This window comes from Anolis carolinensis, chromosome 1 (genome assembly GCF_035594765.1).
Source record: "Anolis carolinensis isolate JA03-04 chromosome 1, rAnoCar3.1.pri, whole genome shotgun sequence".
Classification (NCBI taxonomy): Eukaryota; Metazoa; Chordata; class Lepidosauria; order Squamata; family Dactyloidae; genus Anolis; species Anolis carolinensis.
In genome coordinates, this window is record NC_085841.1 from 240287245 (window position 1) to 240310501 (window position 23257).

The 23257-nt window shown below is 41.3% G+C and overlaps 1 protein-coding gene across 3 annotated transcripts in view; it reads left to right on the forward strand.

The window, feature by feature from the left end:
* The first annotated feature begins 430 nt into the window (after positions 1 to 430).
* abcb6 (ATP binding cassette subfamily B member 6 (LAN blood group)) overlaps positions 431 to 23257 on the forward strand; it is a 52792-nt gene continuing 29965 nt past the window's right edge. The window contains exons 1-4 of one of the 3 annotated variants that reach the window (XM_062967278.1): positions 431 to 577; positions 4497 to 5038; positions 10102 to 10239; positions 14346 to 14535. In XM_062967278.1, the coding sequence (XP_062823348.1) occupies positions 4523 to 5038; positions 10102 to 10239; positions 14346 to 14535 (844 nt within the window). In that variant the 5' untranslated portion in view covers positions 431 to 577; positions 4497 to 4522. The other 2 variants (XM_062967279.1, XM_062967280.1) reach the window with 2 other exon arrangements.

The window sequence follows — 23257 nt, forward strand, 5'->3', positions numbered from 1 at the left end:
TTAATAATGTGTATTATGTTGTTATGTAATGTTTGTGTTTGCTTTTATGACTGCAAACCGCCCTGAGTCCCATCTGGGAGATAGGGCGGTATATAAATAAAGTTTTATTATTATTATTATTATTATGTGTTGGCTTCGACGCGGTCTGAATTACGGCTCTTGTATAAGGTCTAGTGGATGAATGGCATGGGCACTTTTGTTTTAAACTTTGTATATTGTATTTTATGACTGTTTTAACTGTTTTAACGTTTTAGTTCATTGTACGTCAGTGTAACGGCATCAATTGCCACTTATAAGCCGCCCTGAGTCCCCTCGGGTGAGAAGGGCGGGGTATAAATGAATAAATAAGGGCTCGCGGCATTAGGAAGGTTGAGAACCACTGCTGTAGAACCCATTTCCAAAACCGGTGGCAACTAGGACCCGGGAGGAGACCCGAAGGACAGCATCCGGCGGCGCTAGGGCCTGGGGGGAGCTAGCCCGGCCTTCCCTCCCTCTCCCTCCCTCGACGCTGCAGAGTCCTTCTAGGGGCGCGCAGGGCGAGCAGTGGTCAGCGCGAGGCTGGACGAGAGCCGAGAAGGCAAGTGAACGTTGGCGGTGGCCAGTCGCCCGGGAGGGCAGGGCAGGGGAGGGGGCCTTGTAAGTGGGGCATCGGAGGGGATATTTTGCTGTGCCCTGGCAAGGCAAAGGGTCAGAGGTGTGTATGTGTGTTGTCCCAGCCCGTTTCTCCCTCCCCCATGCCGCATAAACAACACACCCACGCTCCCCTTCTTCCCCAGAAAAAACAGGGCGCATCTTCACTGTAGGATGATTGCAGTGTCATACTGCCTTAACTTCTGTGGCTCAGTGCTAGGGAATCCTGGGATTTGGAGTCTCTTTGGCAGAGAAGGCTGTAGACCAGGCATGGGCAAACTTCGGCCCTCCAGGTGTTTTGGACTTCAACTCCCACAATTCCTAACAGCCTAGCGGCTGTTAGGAATTGTGGGAGTTGAAGTCCAAAACACCTGGAGGGCCGAAGTTTGCCCATGCCTGCTGTAGACCTTGCAGAATTACAGATTCCATAGCACTGAGCCGTAGCAAGTCAAGAAGTATCACTGCACTGTATAGATCAGGCATGGGCAAACTTCGGCCCTTCAGGTCTTTTGGACTTCAACTCCCACAATTCTTAAGGCTGTTAGGAATTGTGGGTGTTGAAATCCAAAACACCTGGAGGGAAGACCCAGGTTTGCCCATGCCTGATCTATTACCATAAAATTATATAGTACAATATAGTGATTTAATGCTTATATTGCTCTATGCTAATAATATATTGTATGTACATTTGATTTGTAAGCCGCTCTGAGTCCCCTTCGGGGTGAGAAGAGCGGCATATAAATGTAGTAAGTAAATAATTAAATAAATACAGTAGAGTCTTGTTTATCCAACATAAACGGGCCTGCAGAATGTTGGATAAGCAAAAATGTTGGATAATAAGGAGGGATTAAGGAAAAGCCTATTAAACGTCAAATTACGCTACAATTTTACAAATTAAGCACCAAAACATCATGTTTTACAACAAATTGACAGAAAAAGCAGTTCAATACATGGTAACGTTATGTAGGAATTACTGTATTTACGAATGTAGTGAAATATTGACTACAAAAACATTAACTACTAAAAAATGGACTACAAATAAAGTTAGATTTGCATAAAATGAACTTACTGTAATAACATTGTTGGAAGTTAAATCTGTAAAAAGTTCAGTCCTGTGAAGATTTTTTTAAAATCTGTGAACCTTGCCTGCCTAGAGGATCCAGGCAGGCGGCAGACTGCGTTAGATAATACAGAACACTGGATGAGCGAAGGTTGGATAAGCGAGACTCTACTGTACATGAAGTATCCAAATATCTTGGAGGATCCTTGGCTAGAGGAAGAGGCCGTCATGTTGCCCAGTGGGTGCCCCAAAGGGTTCTTCTGCGCTCTTGTGGATTCAGAGCATGATTATAATAACCTGATGATACATCACTATTTTCATATAATGTGTCAGGAATCACAAAACAAAAACTAGATACAGGCACGGAGGGAGCCATCAAAAATAACAGCATGATGCCATGGATTAAAAGGCGCCCCCTTTCAAACAAAACTCCTTCAGTGGCTTTCAATTTAGGGAAAGATAGACAACATTGTGAACACTTGATGTTTTGGGCCACAGTTCTCATAATTTCTGATTACTGTGCATATTGGTTAGAGCTTACTGGAGTTGTCAGTTTAAAAAACTAGCGGTGCATCTTCCACTACAGCAGTGGTTCTCAACCTGTGGGTCCCCAGGTGTTTTGGCCTACAACTCCCAGAAATCCCAGCCAGTTTACCAACTGTTAGTTGAAGGCCAAAACATCTGGGGACCCACAGGTTGAGAACCATTGTACTATGCTGTAGAATTAATGTAATTTGACCCCCACTTAAACTACCAGGACCCAATGCTATGGAGTTATGGTAGCTCTGGTTTTATAAGATCCTTAGCCTTCTTTGCCAAAGAGTTCTGGTGCCTCACCATATTACCAGGATCCCATAGCATGAAGCCATGGGAGTAATAATAATAATCTTTATAGACTGCCCTATCTCCCTAAAGGGACTCAGGGCGGTTCCCAACAATATGGCAACCATTCAATGCCAAAATAAAACCCTACAAATAGTTTACGTCAGGACAAGGCTCATTAGACAATATAAACAACCTAACTGTAATTTAATAAACAAAATGATGACAAATAAAATAAAGACTAATCAAATAAAACCATCATAAAATACATAAACCCTGGTAAAGCACACTAAAAATAAAATATAAAACTAATACATCGGAATGAAACTGCATTCATTTGACAATGTAGCCAGGGGTGAGAACTATTATGAGAACTATTATGCGTTGTCCCAGATGTTGTTGAACTAAAAGTTCCAGCATTCCTGACCAGTATCTATGTTGGGAAATGCACTTTAAGGGTTCTGCAGTATTACTGTTGTTTTGAAGGGCACGCAGTTGCCTGTTATGGCAAGATAATAGTTGTACAGCAGAGAAGACATCATTCTATGGGAGATCTTTTGTTATCCATCTCCCCTCACACTTGTCTATGCTGAGTAATAATCCACGTGCAAAATATTGTGAAAAAGCTGCACAAAGCAGGACATGTCTACTCAGAAGTAAGCCCCATTTAATTTATTGAAAATAGAAAAATACAAATTTAAAAACGCTATTTTTTAAGCTTGAGATGACACTTCTCTAGGAATCTCTAGGTCTTCCAGTGTCTCTATGTTTTTCAGTTTCTAGAGACCATATTTTAATTAAACGTGTAAACCATCAAATCTTCGAAGGTCAAATCCACAAACATGGATTGCCCACTGTACCTTGTATGGATCAATAGCTGCCATTCTATGGTTAGTTATAAAATACAAATCAAACTTCAAAGCGCAAAAATATAAAAATGAAAACTCTAAAACAGCTATAGATATAGAACTAAAGTGTTGTGAGATTTCCTGCCAGCTATGTGTGTATAGAATTGCTGGTCCTCTTGGATTCACTCCACAGGGATCACACTATCTTAAGTACATTTAGATTAAAACCCTAGAAAGACTCTTTCAAATCTAAAAATATCAAACAAGTCTCTTACTGGTTTTAGACTGTGATCTAAAGCTGAAGATCTCAATCTTTCTAAAATAGTCAAAACATTTATAAATTTTTGCAATGACTGCCTGTTTGTAAATCACCCTTCATAGTTCAGATTCCAGACTATTTGCTCCATAAAAATATTGTATAGAAAATAGTTACAGGAGACTTAACCACAGAAATTAAACTAAACAATGCAAGGCATAAAAGTGATAAAGAATAATTCTTTCAAGTGGTCACTAGACAATTTAAATTGATGCAACATCCTTGCCCAGCCTGAAATACAGGAAAGAGCAAGGGCTTGGACATGAAAAAGGTTTCTCTATTTTTCTCAGAGAATATGTTACACAATTTGGTTCTCTCCCCTTGATTTTTGTCATGTCTAGCTGTGGCAATTCTTAAGGTCTCTAGTTGAACATGGAAGTTGGGATGTAGAACAAAGTGTTTCTCCTGCATTTTCCAATGAAGCATCTCATTTCTTGAGGAGAGGGCATGATAAGATTTCAAAAGTTTGTCCCAGAATAATGAGCATAATTCTGCCCATATAGATATTCTATTGTTTCTGTGAAGTTCTACATTTGCACATAATATGTGCTGTATTTCAACATATTAGTTAAGGCCAACAGAGTGAAGCAATTGGTGAGACAACAGATTTTGGAAGTCATGAAAGGCCAGCAAATTGTTACTTATTTACTTTGTTAGTTTGGTATTTTTAACTCCAGGAATGCAAATAGATGCTCATAGGCTATCTTCCCTATTATTGGGTTGTGATTGTAAGGAACCACCATTTGGTCTTCTGCCTCAGGCAGCAAAATGAACTAAACTGATATGCTTCCTAACCATATCTCCTTGTTTTCTTCATCAGTGTTTTTGCCGTCCTCAGCCAGCAGGATGGTGTTGCTACAGAGCTACTGCGAGGCAAATGAGTCTCTGGCACAAGCATGGGCCCAACAAGGCCTGGACCCTTGTTTCTACTTCACGTTGGTGCCTGCAATGTTGCTCAGCGTCTGCCTCCTTTTGGGTGCCCTGCAGTATGCTTGCTATGCGCGCTTCAGCCGCACCATGGAACCAAAGTACATCCCACGTTCCCGCCTATACCATATCCAGGTCCTCCTGTCTCTGTTCCTGGCACTGCTGTGCTTTGTCACCTTTCTGTGGCAGGTGCTGGGCATGCATAAACTCTATGGGTACATGGTACTCTATGCCTGCCTCTCCGCCCTGAGCTGGGTTGGCTCTCTTGGGTTGCTGCACTTGGAACGGACCCGAGTGATGGTGCAGGATCGGACCAGAGGCCACGGTGTTATTCTGCTCCTCTACTGGGCCCTGGCCTTTGCTGCGGAGAATCTGGCCTTCATCTCTTGGAACAGCCCACTCTGGTGGTGGGGCTTAGAAGATGCCAATCAAAAGGTAGGTTGAGGTGGAACAATGGGGGGTGTTGGAGAAAAGGGCATGCTTCTTCATAGGAGTATTGCATAATTTCCCTGTGAAAGGTAGGTATATTTTAACTTGGAAGCAGCATTCAAAGCAAGAAATCTGGCCATGTGGAATGCATTTTCTGCAATCTATGACAGTCATTGGATATATTGACATCATGAGATCACAGGGGTACCTCCATGAAAGGAAAGCTTCCCTTCATTGTATATGCAGCAGTATATTGTATTGAAAGAGCTTTACTATTTAACACAGTGGAGTCCTACATGATTCCTTAAAGACGAATACATTTAAGGCAGCATTTGCTTTCATGGGTTGTATTCCATTTTGTTAGATCCATGAGGCTCTGTTATTAAGGAATCAAGGTGGTTCCTTAACTCAGGTTACTAACTGTTCATGGACTTCAAATTCCAGAAGCTCTGACCACCATGGTCTATGATTAAGGATTCTATGAGATGTAATCCAACAACCTCTGTTCCCATCTACACTGACTATTTTAATGCAGTTTCAAACCTATATTAAAGAAAGTGATTTGTCTATGTAGATCATTACATGGAAAATCCTGGAACCAGTTGGAGGCTTGGATGAGGATTATATAAACCACAGAGCACTGAGGCATATTAAGGGCTTCTTTGCATGCTTTTGTGGGAGTTTGTTATCTGACCACCTCAGTTTGAAGTTAGATTTGAACTGCATTAAATGGACAGTGTAGATGGGATCCAAAATAGATTATTTTATATCCAAATGAGACTTGGACTAGAAGTGAGGAAGTGGCCGTACCTATCCACTTTAAAAATGAGTTGAAGCTATCAGTAGAAGTCAGTAGAAGTCACATCAGTAGAAGTCACAAGATTTATCAAGGAAAATCATGAGTTACTCAGTGGGATCCTATATGGTTGCTTTCTGGAGGTGTGTAGTGGATGACTGCTGCTTTTACTTAGGCAAAGCCTCTGTGATCTTAAAATCCGAATGGAAAGGCAGAAAATCAAAAGTCAAAAGTGATTTTTCCCCCTGACAACGAGACATGAGGACAAACGTCATGCCTGTTAAGTGTTATGTCTCTTGTACAGGATTTAGTTACACAGATATCAACTCTGGCCTGGAATGTGTTTCAATCCAGCAATATATCCTTATTGCAATAAGTCAAGAGAAATAATTCACAGACAGTTTATTCTCCTTTAAAGCAGTAATTCACATCCCATAACAGAAATAAATGAATTTCAGCCCTAGTGAGTTAGGCAGGATGTCAATCAATCACTCAATCAAATGTTATCGTTTTTTCTGTATTTGAGGACTGCAAGAGAAAGAAAGAGGAAATATAATCTGAATTTCTGTAGTTGCCATGTTACTCAAAGAATCATTGTTTTTGGTCTCTTCTCCCTCTGATAAAACGCAGGTACCAGTAAGACCCCAACAAAATCCATAGGGGAAAATGTGGAGGTATATCTCCAAGTGCTCAGTAGGGGGTCTTTATTTTTTATTTTTGAAAAAGCCCAACACATTTCAGTTTATGTATATATTTCAGTGGCCTTCTTCAAAAGCAGAATGGTCCGGTAAATGGAATGAGATTTTCAGCTCTAGAAATGTGTGCTATTAGATTGCCCTGTTGAAGCCACTGAAATATATACATAGCCTGAAGTGCATTTTTTCATAAATAAAAAATAAAGAATATTTAGTGAGCATATGGCAATATAAAATTGAGCACATAGAGATGTAGCTATATATTTCAGTGGCCTTCTACAGGAGCAATATGTAACCTAACACTAGAAACGTCCAGTAAATGGAACGAAATGTTCAGAAATTTCTATTGTTAGCTTGCATGTTGCCCCTAAGGAAGGCATTGGGCTTTTCCAAAAATCAATAAAAAGTAAAGAACATTTACCGAGCCCTTGGAGATTTGTCTCCTATCCCCTCCCTCCCAGCTTATTCATCGTTACATATTTTTGCTGAGTCACTTTGTTGTTTATCAGGCTCATGCAACCAAAGAGATAAGTAGAGAAGAGGCTATTTCCAGAGGACTTTGCCCAATGACTTAGCACAAATTCCAACTTGGCTCAAATTTTCACTAAGAGTCAAGCTGAGATTTCCCATTTCCAGGACTTTCAGTGAATCTTCTCTCCCATCCCACACAATTTCATGTTTTGAGCCTAGAAATTAGGGCCTGATCCCTATTCAATACCTGTATCTCCTCTTCCCCTGCTTCTTGCAATACAATTCAAGTATCTGTGGGAGCAGGATCCACAGTTTCATATATCCATGTCCAACAAAATATGTCCCCTCTAAGCATTTTTTTCTAGTGCAGGGCTTTAAAAACCTTTTCCACTCTAAGATTATATTTTGCAACCCCTTTCTTCCTGCGAAATTTTTACATGACCCCTGGTATATAGGTATATAAAATAGCTATAAAAACAAAACATTTACTGATAATAAATCAGCATTCTCAGGGCTTGCCAAACAGGCAGATTTTCCCTTTTGTGAAGTACAGCTGAACACTGTATATTGTTGCTAACAGATTTGTGTGATTTCCTAGGTGGCCTTCAGAAACCTTTTACTGTTGCCAAATGTATTGTGACCCCCCAACATTGAGCTAAGGAGATCCCATTTAGAGTTGGCAACCACAGTTTAAGAACCAGTGCTTTAGTGCAGTGGTTCTCAACCTGTGGGTCCCAAATGTTTTTGCTCTCAATTCCCAGAAATCCTAACAGCTGGTAAACTGGCTGGGATTTCTGTGAGTTGTAGGCCAAAACACCTGGGGACCCACAGGTTCAGAACCACTGCTTTAGTGCAACTTTATGGTATTCTTGAGCCAGAAGTCCTTAAGTTCAATAAGGCTCAATATTGTCCAGATTAAGTATCCCTTATCTGAAATGCTTGGGACTAGGAACATTTGGAATTTTTGGGGATTTTGGAATGCCTATGTTTGCCTGTACATACATAATGAATAATACAATCCCAGAATTGGAAGAGAACCCAGTCCAAACCCCATTCTGCCATGCAGGGACACACAATCAAAGCACTCTTGACAGATGGCCACCCAGCTTCTGCTTAAATCCTCTAGAGAAGGAACCTCACGACATTTCCAGGTAGTGTATTCTATTGTATATTCAACTACATAATGGTAGATCTTGGAGATGAGACCCAAGTCTAAATGCGAAATTAATTTATCTTTCAAACACAACTCATCCACTAGCCTGAAGGTAATTTCATGTACAATACAGTATTTGAAATAATTTTGTGTGTGAAACAAAGTGTGTGTGCATAGAAATATTGGCAAGCAATGCTGTCACTATCTCAGGTGGACAGCTGGATTTTTGAGTATTTTGGAATTCTGTTCAAGGGATGCTCAACTTGGGTGGATCTACATTGTAGAATTAATTCAGTTTGACACCAGTTAGGCCCCTTCTACACTGCCATATAAGATTCAGATTATGGCCGTGTAAGGTAAGGTAAAGGTTTTCCCCAACATTAAGTCTAGTCGTATCTGACTAGGGGTTGGTGCTCATCTCCATTTCTGAGCCGAAGAGCCGGCATTGTCCGTAGACACCTCCAAGGTTATGTGGCAGGTTATGGACCTTCCCCTTGGAACGGTACCTATTGCTCTAACATTTGCATGTTTTCGAACTGCTAGGTTGGCAGAAGCTGGGGTTAACAGTGGGAGCTCATCCCGCTCCCTGGATTCAAACCAGAAACCTTTCTGTCAGCAAGTTCAGCAGCTCAGTGGTTTAACCCGCTGCGCCACTGGGGGGCTCTATATGGCAGTGTAGACTCATGTAATCCAGTTCAGAGCAGATAATATGGAGTATCTGCTTTGATAATATGGATTTTATGGCAGTATAGGAGGGGCCTTAGATTGCCATGGCTCAATGCTATGGAAGGATGGGATTTGTAGTTTGGGGAGGCACCAAGCCCCCTTTGACACAGGGCCCTTCCACACAGCCCTATATCCCAGAATATCAAGGCAGAAAATCCCACAATATCTGCTTTGAACTGGGTTATCTGAGTCCATACTCAGGTAATGTGGGATTTTCTGCCTTGATATTTTGGGATATAGGGCTGTGTGGAGGGGACCACAGAAGCCAAAGTCCTTGTGAGGCTATAACTCCCAGGATTCCATAGCATTGATCCAGGGCAGTCAAAATTGTGTCAAACCATATTACTTCTACAGTGCAGTAGACTGTAGAGCAATGGCTCTCAACCTGTGGGTCCCCAAGGTGTTTTGGCCTACAATTCCCAGAAATTCCAGCCAGTTTACCAACTGTTAGGATTTCTGGGAGTTGAAGGCCAAAAACAAATGGGGACCCACAGGTTGAGAAACACTGCTGCGTAGAAACACATCCCTGATTAGTGATGGCAGGCACAAAGACTCACATCCTCCCCTCATTCTAGGAACCGACCACCTTGGTATACACAACTCCATTTTGAAGCGGCCTCACAGCGTTTGTCTCCGCCCATCTATGTCACATGACCCAGGGCCACCTATTGGCTCTGTTCTGCAGCTGCAGGCACCTAAACAGGAACAGGCTCCAAGAGTCAACAGGAAACAAACTGTGGTCATCACAGAAGTGCCTTCTGGTCAAGAGAAGGCTAATATCTAATGCTGTCTGAAAATAGAGGTGGGATTTGTCACCGGGGTTTAACCGCCATGGCTCAATGCTGTGGAATTGCAGGAGTTGGAGTTTTAAGGCGTCTCCTTTAGCCTTCTCTGCCAAAGAGAGCTAGTGCCTCACCAAACTGCATCTCCCATGATTCCATGGCATTGAGCCAGTGGTGTCAAGCTGCATTCATTCCACAGTGTAGACCAGGCATGGGCAAACTTGGACCTTCTGCGTGTTTTGGACTTCAACTCCTACAATTCCTAACAGCTGGTAGGCTGTTAGGAATTGTGGGAGTTAAAGTCCAAAACACCTGGAGGGCCCAAGTTTGCCCATGCCTGGTGTAGAAACACCCAGAGACTGGAAGTGGGTGGGATGGAGTGTGGGAAAGTGAGGGGTGCTGCTGCTGCTATAAAAATGTTACTAACCTGTCCTTCACTTCCTCAGGTCCAATTCAGTCTGTGGTTCCTACGCTACATCAGCACTTTTGCCCTCTTTGCTTTGGGAATAAAGGCCCCTGGGTTGCCCCGGAAACCTTACATGCTGCTTATCAATGAGGATGAGCGCGATGTGGAAACCACTCAGGTACGTTTTTATGACATCTATATAAAATATTGTATATCATCTGTATCAGGCATGGGCAAACTTGGACCCTCCGGGTGTTTTGGACTTCAACTCCCACAATTAGAATAATAGAATAGTAGAGTTAGAAGAGACCTCATGGGCCATCCAGTCCAACCCCCTGCCAAGAAGCAGGAAATCGCATTCAAAGCACCCCTGACAGATGGCCATCCAGCCTCTGCTCAAAAGCCTCCAAAGAACAGCTGATAGGAATTGAAGTCCAAAACACCCGGAGGGCCCAAGTTTGTCCATGCCTGATCTTAATGAATTATCCCAATATCTATATAAAATATCCCTGTTCTATTCCAGCTTATTTCTATTGTCCTTTTTAGTCCTCAAACCAGCTGCCTGGCCTTTCAAGTACCATGAATATGTGTCCTAATGCCACCAGGGATGCCGCTCTGTCAAAATCAGAGCTTGGAAGTGATGGTTTGTCTCCTTATTGTACAACAACATTTCACCATACAAAATCTAACCAGAATTGGAAAACAAAGCCTAGAGTTGATGTGAATCTAAGGGCCCATCTATACTGTCCTTTCAATGCAGTTTCAAAACAGTATCTCAGAAAGTGTTTTCACAGTACCAATGATTATACAAAAAATCGTAGACCAGTTTGAGGCCTGGATGGGGATTACATAAACCACAGAGCCCTGTGGCTCATTAAGAGCTTTCTTTTGCACACTTTTGTGCGTTTTAGTTGTCTGGCCACTGCAGTTTGAAACTAGCTTCGAACTGCATTAAATGGTCTGTGTAGATGGGGCCTAAAATGGCCTCTTGTTTAAGCAGTGATAGTTTCCTAGGCTCTATCAGTAAACATGTAGCTCCATCAGTGCTTTATGGCTCCCTATACCACTATCAGCAGCTGCATGCAGTGGGAATGGAGAGTTTCTTTAACACAAGGCCTTTGTTCAGCAATATCCCTCTGGTACTGAAATGTGTACTTCATCCTGAAAGTCCGAGGGAGAGATGAGATGAAACGAAGAAAGAGAATTTCTTTCTCTGTTTCTCTTCTCCCCTTTTCTCTCTTGACAAAATAAAAAGCCCATAACTCTGGAGCAGAGCAGGTGTTGGGTGCTTAGAAAGACAGTCTGAAACTTAGGGTGCTTCTATACTGTATAAATAATGCAATTTGACACCACTTTAACTGCTATGGCTCAATACTATAGAATCATGGAATCTGTAGTTTGGTGAGGCACCACCACTCAACTACAACTCCCATGATTCCATAGTACTGAGCCATGGTAGTTAAAGTGGTGTCAAACTGCATTAATTTTATGGTGTACGTGTACCCTTGGTTAAAATATTATGTGGTAGCGAGAAAGCAGAAGACCACTAAGAGATTCTGCAAAACTGCCAATCGGACTTGTATACACAGGCCAAGAATCAAACATAGTGCATACCATCCAGTTTAACGTGTTTAATACAGTAACCTTTTACTGTGTTAACAGTTAATTTTCACATCAACTCAAAAGGTGCAATTCAACAGTATTGGGAGCATGGATTGGACACAGATTTTCTGCTACTAGTTTAAATATTTTTTACAGCTGTATAAAGCCAGGAGGGACATGCGTTCTGGTCATGGAACTGCAGTGGTGAACAAATAGTTCAGTGCTGGAAAAACAACAGAACCAAACCCCCCCCCCCCCCCCCCCAATGCAACATGCAGGAGTCTGGGTAGTTTTGCTGAGTTATGGAAGAAAGGGCAAGAGCAAAACTTGTTGGGTGGAGTAACTGTTTTGATCTTGTGGAAGATTGTAGGGGAGAGTTCACAGAAGGTGTGGCTTTAGAAACCAGAAGGTTAGGTTGGTTCAGTTGTGTAAAACGTGTTGCGAGGTGTAGTCAAATTGCTCAGAGGAAAAACTGATGATTTTCACTTGTTAGCAAGTATTTGGCACCAGTTGCTGAGTACAATAGAGTCTCACTTATCCAACATAAACAGGCCAGCAGAACGTTGGATAAGCAAAAATGTTGGATAATAAGGAGGGATTAAGGAAAAGCCTATTAAACGTCAAATTACATTATGATTTTACAAATTAAGCACCAAAACATCGTGTTTTACAACAAATTGACAGAAAAAGCAGTTGAATACACGGTAACGTTATGTAGTAATTACTGTATTTACGAATTTAGCACCAAAACATTGCAATGTATTGAAAACATTGACTATAAAAACATTGGCTACTAACAAATTGACTACAAATAAAGATAGAATTGCATTAAATGAACATGCAATAACATCATTGTCGGAAGTTAAATCCATAAAAAGTTCAGTTCTTGCTGTCTAGAGAAACAGCTGTGGATCCAGGCAGGAGTCAGACTGCGTTGGATAATCCAGAACATTGGATAAGCGAAGGTTGGATATGCGAGACTCTACTGTATTTGGAAGGGAAGGTTAAGGATAATGTTTGAATATATTCAGGGCTATTGTAAGAGAAGTCAAGTTAGAAATGCATATGTTTACTAAGCAAACATCTTTTTGTTTGTAAAGTAGGTGTGGTAATATATCTAATGTTTATCTCAATGTTGAGTGTGCTGTGGGAAGATGCAAAACCTTCAGTGTTATTGGCTACTTTAAACCCTACGTTAAATAAACCAGTCCTCTTCTATTGATTCACTTTTAGTATTGGAATAAGGCTGGGTGGGAAGCAGTAGTCAAAAGTAGGCAAACAGGAGCAGGGTATATTGAACTGAAATAGTCCTGCTGTTAGATAGAATGAGGTAGCCACCTTGGCAGACTCTGAATGTCACAGAAGGACAGCAGTTATATAATATGTTGTTATTGTATTTTGACCCAAGTATCAGATGGAAAGATGTACTAAAGGCATTTCTTTCCTCTGAACCAAAACAGCATGGGTGGCTTCAGTTTTATTTAACTTAACATAGACAAGAAGTTCCATTAACTTTATTCACTCAAGCAGCAAATTGCCTTGAGCTGACTTTGATGGCACAGAAGTATTGCACTTCACTCACTTAACATGCTTACTGTGGGATAAAAAGTCTCACCTAGATACAGACGTCCAGTTTCTCAAGGAGGAAAAGCTGAGTTCTGAAATCTGTATAAATATGCAGATTTTAGATAGATTTTCACAGTATCTCATCTTGTATGATCTTGCGATTAAAAAAAAAGTTTGCAAAATGGACTTACATTTTGCTTGTTATTAGAAAGGACAATAAATTATGTGGTACATAGAAACTCCTCTAACTGTTGTTCATTTTGTTTAGTCCCAGACCTTCTACCTTTATTATTTTTGGAACAAATTCCCTATGAGGGTTTTTTTTGTTTTTTGTTTTTTGTTTCAACTTTATTTAATTTTTTAAAGTTATATTCAAAGTAAAAAAAAATGAAACAAGAAAAGAAATATAGAGTAGAAACACAAAGTAGATGACCTCCGATCTGGCCTCACCTAGGCTAAAGAAAACAATATATTATTCACTCTCTAGACCTCCCAATGTTTGACTCCTTTCCCCTATGAATGTATTACTTAGAGTTTGATAAGTGAAAAGTGTTGTAATAGGTATGGTTATTGTGGTTGTCTGAAAAAGATAAATGAACTAGATAGATGTTCATATGGCATAAGCGCTCAACCCAGTAATTTTTTTCTAAGATTTTATGCTCTTCAATATAGATTTTTAAAAAGTTTCTCATTAACTGGAATAATTACATCAGAAGTGAATTTGTGATGTGAATTCCTAAATACTTTATGGACAATGTGATAATTGGAATTGCATAGTTGAAGCCTTGAATCCACCTCCTCCAGATCTTTGTCAGGGTTAGCCATCAGGGTGATGTTTAACAGCTGCCATAATTTTGACAATGGGTAACCTGATATACTGTAATTAAATAGTCTTATTAGAATTGATGAAATCTGTTTTGAACATTTTTGAGACATCCAAATATTTTCCAGTTCCTCTTCATTTTCTGCCCAGCCCTTTTCCCCAAATGCCATCATCATCTCTGCACATGTGCCATATCAGAGCCATATTCCATTTTCTATGCCAACCTTCTCAATTATTTCTAGCACCCCTATGAAAAAGACATTCCTCCTCCTACTTCTGTTTTTGTATCTCAGCCCCTCCTTCCAGATGCCAGGCAGCACGGATCCACCTGGAAGCATCTGGGCCGGAAAATCCGATTCCTTCTGCGGTATATGTGGCCACGAGGGAACTTCCTACTACAGGGGCTGGTGTTTGTCTGCCTGCTGCTGATGGGGCTGGAACGAGGCATCAATGTCTTTGTGCCCATCTACTACAAGAACATTGGTAAGCAGAATGGGTGACTTGCATAGCCACTAGCAGAGACCTATAGGGAAGACCAAATGTAGATCCTGGAATTTCTCACCTAGGAGTTTTAGGATGGCAGCAGGTGGCACCTGAATAATGTACTGTGTTTTTAACAAATATTCTGAATGAGCCAGCAGAGGGCAACCTTATACAAGACTTTAAAAAGAGTAAAGTAAAGGGATGGATTGGTTCAGGAGATCAACCAACAAGCCAAGGGGGATTCTCTGAGAGATACTTACCTTAAGATCCTATAGCCAAAATAGAACCTCTGCAGGGCTTTCATCTACATCTTTTATTTTTAAGCAGCTCATGTTAAACTCTCATAGTTAAAAACAGAAGGTGAAGAAGCCCTTAAACCAGTGGTGGGGATGATTGGGGAATATTCTTTGTTTTTGTTTTTTTAACATGAGCTACCAGATCCACCAAATAAAGTCTAATATAAAAGACTAGCTGTGCCCGGCTACGCGTTGCTGTGGCTTATGGGAATCATTTGTTGGCCAGGTGGAATAGCAGTGAATAGCCTTGCAGCCTCAAAGCCTGGCCGTTTTCTTCTAATGGGAATCCTTGTTTGGTGAGCTGGAATGCAATGGAATAGGCTTGCTGCTTGGAAGGCTGGGTACTTGCGTTCTGGGGGAATGTTTTTTTGGGCTGCTAGAATTGCAACAAATAGCATGGGCGCCATCTTGGCTGAGGGAGTTGCTAGGATACGAAGGGGGCGAGGCCTAAAGGCAGCAGGGGGAGTGCTAAAGGCAGCAAAGCCTACTTTTCTAACTGGCAGTTAAGGGGAGAAAAGCTCATTCTCTGTAATTTTGACCATTTTTCTATGTTTTTTTAATTGAAAGACGTATTTTGGGTGACTATGTCTTTTGTGGCCAAATTTGGTGATTTGGTTCAGAGGCTTTGCTGTTTACACCATAGTAACGAACACTACATTTTCTATATATATAAAAGAGTGATGGCATCACGGCGATTCACAAAACAACAAAAGTACAGGCCCCCCAACCTCAAAATTTGACAACACAACCAATCATCCACGCCTCAAGGTTGATACAACAAAAAGAAAAGAAAAATAAAGTCCTAATTAGAGGGAGAGCAATAATTTTTTTTATCCAATTGCTGCCAGTTTAGAGGGCTAATCTCTGCCCACTTGGTTGCCTAGCAACCAAGGGACAGCCAGGTTTCAGTTAGGGGACAGGCAGATTTAGGCCTCACTTAGACGTCTTCCACAGATTATCTAATTTGCACTGGATTATATGGCAGTGTAGACTCAAGGCCCTTCAACACAGCTATATAACCCATTTATAATCTTATATTATCTGCTTTGCACTGGATTATCTTGACTCCACACTCCCATATAATCCACTTCAGTGTGCATTTTATACAGCTGTGAAGAAGGAGCCTCATATAATCCAGTTCTGAGCAGATAATATAAGATTAGAAATATACAGTAGAGTCTCACTTATCCAACATAAACAGGCCGGCAGGATAAGTTAATATGTTGGATAATAAGAAGGGATTCAGGAAAAGCCAATTAAACATCAAATTAGGTAATCGTTATACAAATTAAGCACCAAAACATCATATTATACAACAAATTTGACAGAAAAAGTAGTTCCATGCGCAGTAATGCTATGTAGTATTTACAGTAGAGTCTCACTTATCCAACACTCGCTTATCCAACGTTCTGGATTATCCAACACATTTTTGTAGTCAATGCTTTCAATATATCGTGATATTTTGGTGCTAAATTCATAAATACAGTAATTACTATATAGCATTACTGTGTACTGAACTACTTTTTCTGACAAATTTGTTGTCTAACATGATGTTTTGGTGCTTAATTTGTAAAATCATAACTTAATTTGATGTTTAATAGGGTTATCCTTAATTCCTCATTATCCAACATATTCGCTTATCCAACGTTCTGCCGGCCCGTTTATGTTGGATAAGTGAGACTCTACTGTACTGTATTTACAAATTTACCACTAAAATATCACACTGAATTTAAAACACTGACTACAAAAACATTGATTATGAAAAGGCAGACTGCGTTGGATAATCCAGAACATTGTATAAGCGAATGTTGGATAAGTGAGATTCTTCTTTAATATGAAATAATTACTGGGATAGAATAATGCAGAACAATATAATCTCTAAAACCAGGACAGTAAATAAACAGGGGAATTCCACACAGGAAACCATCAGGGCCAGCTAACACCTCCCAACAAAGTATTCCCATCATCAAAGTCTGGCAAATCCTGTTTTCTCAGGGCCACAGACAGTAGAAGCACATAAAATATCGCAAACAACAACACTCTGAAAACAAGGGAATTCCAGACAGGAAACAATCAGGGCCAGCTAACACCTCCCAACAAAGTATTCCCATCATCAAAGTCTGGAAAATCCTCTGTTTTCTCAGGGCCACAGACAGTAGAAGCACATAAAATATCGCAAACAACACCACTCTGAAAACAAGGGAATTCCAGACAGGAAACAATCAGGGCCAGCTAACACCTCCCAACAAAAAATTCACTCAGGGAGGAAACAGCCAGGCTTTAAAGCTGCAAGGCCATTACATCCTAATCATTTTAACTAATTGCAGCATTCATACTTGCCTCCAACAAACAAAAAAACCCAATCAGAAATATTGTATATTCACAACCTTTAGGAAATAATATCCCCTGATGGTGCAGCGTGTTAAAGCGCTGAGCTGCTGAACTTCTGGACCGAAAGGCCACAGGTTTGAATTGGGGGAGCGGAGAGAGCCCCCACTGTTAGCCCCAGCTTCTGCCAACCCAGAAGTTCGAAAACATGCAAATGTGAGTGCATCAATAGCCGGGCACAGCTAGTAATATATATAGATGTAAACTTAGAATTAAGGAATTTTGAGCCAACAAATTTGTTTTGAGCACCAGTCCTAATTTTCAGAACCATTCACAATTTCATTAGTATAATTTAGACTATTGATGGTCGTACAGTTTTCTTGCTTGCTTGCTAAATGATTGAAAGTCAGATGTCCTTACTGATTGAGTGCATATAATGTAAAGGTATTCTAGCAGATATACATCTCGCTTCTCTCTCTGCCTCTGTTTAAACTTTCTTTGGACAGAGGTTCTTAAACATTTTTCCTTCAAATGTTTGGAATCTCAAATCCCAGGATTCTAGACAATTGATCTGGCTGGCTGGAGCTTCTGGAAGCTGAAGTCTTAAATATCTGGAAGCTTAGAATTTGAGAACTGCTGTCTTAGGGTCTGTGACTTCCTTCTTGGCACACAAAAAACATATGACAAGCTACACACACATACTTCCATGATCCTTCATAGGTGCACCTGCTGCTTTTTTTGTCAGCAGAAAGGAGGGAGAAGGACATTCATAGTGAATTTCAATTGAGTGAGGGGGGGAATGAAATACTGGGCCACATGAATCCTGGGTCCTTTTCTTTCTCCCAGGAACCCAGGTCTTCATGGTCTGAAGTGCCCCACCCCCAACCGCTACTCTTCCCTTTCCACCAGAAAGCAAGAGGAAGAGGGGCGTATCTTGGGACTTTACAACTACTGGTTGGTGGGAGAATTTTGGATAGAATTCATAGACAAGGGAATAGTCCTCGGTGCCCCATTCAAAAAGGCACTTATGCACATGTAAAGTGCATTTAGTCTAAAAACCCCAAAGAGATCTGTTTGATCTTAGAAGCTGAGCAGTGTCAGCTCTGGTTAGTACTTTAATGGGAGACCACTAAGAAATGCCCAGTGTTGTAGGCTATATTTCAGAAGATGGAACTGGAAGGAACAAATTATTTTTTGCTTAAGAAAACCTCTATGAAAAAAATCATGGGATTGCCAGAGGTTGACAAGTAACTTGAAGACACATATTCACCACAAGGTCATTTACTTGTGTGTTCCTTATAGGATGCTGGCCAGAGTTAGGCATGTTCACTACAATCTGAGGATTCAGGGTTGCCGACATGTGGTGTGAAGGAGAGAGAATGACCCTGATGTTGAGATGTATGGAGCTGCAGATCTTTGCCTATTGAAATGATAAGAGCAGCAAGAGGAGGAGCCGTTTCTAAGTAAATTCCTAATCTGGAATTGAAATGTGATTCTGTCATGTAGGAAAGAAACAACTCATGTGGGAGAGAATAATTGTTTATGCAAGAACCATATGCTTAAAGCATGATTTTTTTGTTTTGTTTTGGTGTGGAACCCTTGAGCAACACTGAATGTTGAATTGTTGAATAGATTGTACCCCCTACTCTATTGTTCCCTATTGTTGTAGTCTTTTGGAGGCACCCCACACATTGCAACAAAAAAACAAAAACAAAAAAAAAACCCCAAACAAACAAACCCACCAAAACAAGGCAGCAAACTATGGTGGGGCACTTAGTTGTACCACCTCAGAAGGAAGATGTGTGTCACTTTTGTAATTAATGCTCCTCTGTGGGATTTTTTAGCCTTTGTAGAAATGTAAAATACAGTTTGTGTATGCACATATGTACACACTAGGGCTTTGAAAAGTTACTGTTTGGATTATAATCCCCAGAATCCTCAAGCTATTTCCTCTTTATAATCTAGAAAGGAAACATTTCCATCTCTGATGTATGAGCCTATCTTGTGTTATTTTACAGCTGTCCTGCCATGTTCATGGATTATAACAGGGATCCACACATCCGTGTTTTCCTTGCAGCATTCCTCTATCTTAATGCTGTTTCTTCCATCTGTTTTCTTTTTAAAATAAAATTTGATAAGAAGGAAAATATACTTTTTGACTGTGCGGTCCTAGTTGGGAGGCTTTTAAGCAGAGGCTGGATGGCCATTTGTCGGGGTGAATGCAATTTTCCTGATTCTTGGCAGGGTGTTGGACTGGATGGCCCATGAGGTCTCTTCCAACTCTATGATTCTATGACTGGTTGTGCCAAGAGTTCTCTGTCTGCAATAAAGAGAGAGGCATTTCACATAGCCTGCACTCTGATGTTTCAAAATAACACACACACAAATAGTTCCTACTTGCAATCTGTAATGGGATGCCGTCATCCTAGCTTCTTGTTTTATGGCATATGTGAAACAGTTCTCCTTTCCCTCCTCTTGGATGTCCGCCTTCCTTTCCTCTTGTTCCTCAGAGCCCGGTATTTTAGCAAAGTCTTCCTAGACCTGAAATCTACACTTTGTTTCTTTGCCATCCAAGCCGCTTCATCTCCAGGATCCATGTAAAATATCTAGTCACTCTCCTGCCTCCTTCCCTGTAATATTGTATACATTTTCAACGGTGGGGAGGTGAGTGAGGGACAGGGGCCATGAAATTTTTCTGCATTTCAAGCTGAATCTGCAAAGGCAAGATTTGAGATGCCATCTCATTGTTTGCATGGCGTAAAGAGGAGGGCTTTTGTCTGTGGAGACCTGGAGGATTGAGTGGCCTTCTTAGATCTCGTTGCCAGCATCTTCTGTCCTGAGCCTTGCCGTGACCTCCCATCCTGCTTGCTCCCAGTCTAACTCTCTGTTAAGCTTTTGGGGTATGTGTGTGTGTTTTTTTTTGGGGGGGGGGGGAGGCCCTCCCTTTGTCAGCAGAAGCCGCTGGTGTGTGCCAGGTTCCCATGCCCTGGTGGGCGGTGCGGGTGCCAGCTCAGGGCAGCTATTGAGAGGTGTTTGAATAGGAGAGGATGGGCTCCGGTCCTGCCTTTCAGCCCTGACTTTTAGACTTTACAAAGGAGTCATTACAGGCGGGAGGCATGGAATTGCGAACTGCATACAAAATGTCTTGATGGGAATGGAATCGGGAGTGGGGAAGTCTTCCCTTTCATGCTAAGCAGCTGCTGGGCAAGAGGAGACCTTTTTTTCTCCATCCTACCTGGGAGAGGCTGCCTCATCTGCATTGCAGCCATATCACTTACCTGCGCTATGTCTTGGCCAGCAGATCCTAAATGGAGACCCATCAGAAGTTTTTGGAATAAATTACAGTGTCCATCACTGATCTTGTCTGGCTAGGGATGCTGGTAGCCTTAGTCCACGCATTTCTGGAGGGCACCAAATTGGGGAAGCCTAGGCATATCTGATAGTTGTTTTGGCCAGTTCTATGTCTGCCATTTTACTGTAGTTCTTAAGAAGAATAGCCATACTGGGTCAGTCCAATGGTTCCCCTAGTCTAGGGGTGGTAATTGTTGGCCCTCAGTATATTTTGGATTTCAGCTCTCAGAATCCCTTACCATTGACTCCTGGGTTGAGCTGAGTGGTTCAAAATGTAAGGATGGTCCAGCAGTTCTCGTCATCTGCTCTAATGCAATATGCTGTCTTTGCCATCAGGTAGTGATTGGGATGCTATCTTTTTGATAATCCCATATGCCTGATTGGTGAACGTATACTTTCCTGAAAATGAAAATGTGCTTTCAAACTCTTAATGCTAATTGCCATTAATGTTCTGGCCATCAGGCAGTAATTGGGGTGCTATATTTTTGATAATCCCATATACCTGACTGGTGAAAGTATACTTTTCCTGAAAATGAAAATGTTCTTTCAAACTCTCAATGCTTAGCCATTAATGTCCTATGAAATAGTCATCTTGCCTTCATATTTTGCTGAATCCTTTTTAAAACACATTATTTATACTGCTGGCTGTTAACAATGAGTTCTCAACATGTTGAGGTAGGTGGAAAAATTACAGTTTATAAAGAGTTCTGAGGCTAGGGAAGTGCTATTTGGACCTGTGTCATTATAATAATTAGTTCATGAACTTTCCAAGTGAGTTTTCCAATTTTATGCAGTCTTCCTCATCTCACCTTTCAGAGACCTGATCTGTTTTTTATGTCCCGGCCTGACCCAGTTATATCTGGTGTGCCTGCTGTTGCTATATGCCGTAACACCATGGTTTTACCTCTCTACCTGCAAAGTCCTTTGCTAATGGGGGAGTTACAGTGTTGGTTGTACCTATTTCCTTAATGTCTTGGCAGAAAAATACAGGATGTCTGGACCTCTGTGATGCTTTTGTGAGTATGCAGGGTGATTACAGAACCAAAATTCATTTGCAAGTCTGACAGGAGTTTTGAAAAGTTACTTTTTAGACCGCCTCTCTTAGAATCCAGCAGTTGTATATCCAGAAGAGTAACTTTCCCAAGCTCAACACATAACCACCAAAACCCGGTTTTGTGTATGTCAAGCTTTTTCCTTTCTCTCCCTTTTCTATGTAAAAAGGTGCAATGAAATTGGTAGAGCGCTGAAACTTGAATTTCAGATGAGACTTTGATGATGCAATAAGTTTTAGATCAAGCTTTGATCATGCCCAGCTTCATTGATGGCATGATGGGATTGTCATCTTTAGTTTGTTACTCTCTTGTGTTACATGGCCATTTCTGTCTATTTCTTTTCAGGAAAGGAAAGGAAAATTAAGGATAAAACAAACTTCAAATATCACAGTGCCTTTTGACTTGCAACACTAGGAACTATATTTCACCCTTATTGTGGGACATGTTACTGGACAACTATTTATCATCCCTTGCCACTACTATGTGGAGTGTAGCTTCTTGGATTTGGAGATCAGCATCATCCGGAGAGTCAGATGATTCCATTGCACAACTGGGATGAAATCCTGTTTCTGTTTTATTCTCACTTTGTGGACTAAAGTGTCTCACTGTTTGAGTCTCACTTCTCTTCAGTTTGGAGTGTACCTCATTGAGTGGTGCTTTTACAGTAGAAAATTGGAAAGCCTTTTCTTTTAAAAATAGAGAAGTCTCGATCTGTGATATCCAAAATGAGTATTAGGTATTAGGTCAAGCACCAGGTCTCCCCATCTTTTCTTCCACCCCCTGTGGTCTCATGGGTGCCTATCTTTCTTCACATGCAAGAGTATAATTCCTACCTGTGTTCAGCAAGAGGGTGGACTAACACCTTCAACCAAGCAAGATGGGGTGGGGTGGGAAGGAGAGGAGATCCTCCCTCCCTGCACCTTGTAGAAAGAATGAAAGGCAAAGGAGGGGCCCTCCCAGATGGGGTCACCCACCCTGCCAGTTAGGATTACCCAGCAAAGTGCCGCTGGCGAGGAGCAAACAAGGAGCCTTTGTGTGCCTGGCCTGGTCTCCCAGCAGCCCAGCAGGGGGTTGGGGAGGGTGGGATCTTTGTTGCTGTGAGGTTCCTTGAAAGAGAATAAAGGCAGCAAGGAGACTCCTCCGGTGTCTTTCCAAGTTAAAGAAAGTGAGGGGCTCTGTGGTAGGAGCAGTACAGAGGTATGCAAGGGGGTGGGGGGGGGGGAGAGAAGGGAGAAAAGAACCCCCAAAAGACAAAAAAAACAGCAACAGCCCATCACCCCTGAGAGATAGGGAGACATGCAGAGGAAAGCCCTACTTAGAGGGAGCAAACTCTGCCCTTCAGTAAGGAGGTTTTATACTAGAATGCCTATTGGCAGCTGGTAAATAAATAGTTGGTATACAAAAACCATGTATGTATAAGCCATCCTTTGTCCAAGGGCTCCAAGGACAATGTTCATAAAAATTAAGTCTTAACTCCAACTGTTGGTCTGAACTAGAGCAGCCCCATTGAATCAAATACTGTATGGTAAGTCAACAGTAAATCCTATGGGATTCCTGTGGCTGTGACTAACAGTTGCATTTGGATTACTAAAATAATGTTAATATAATACCAACAATTCTGTCTGTCTACCTACTTCCTATCTCCCAATGCCAGGAGGAAGGCAGGATATTTTTCTTATTTCTCTATATTTGTGT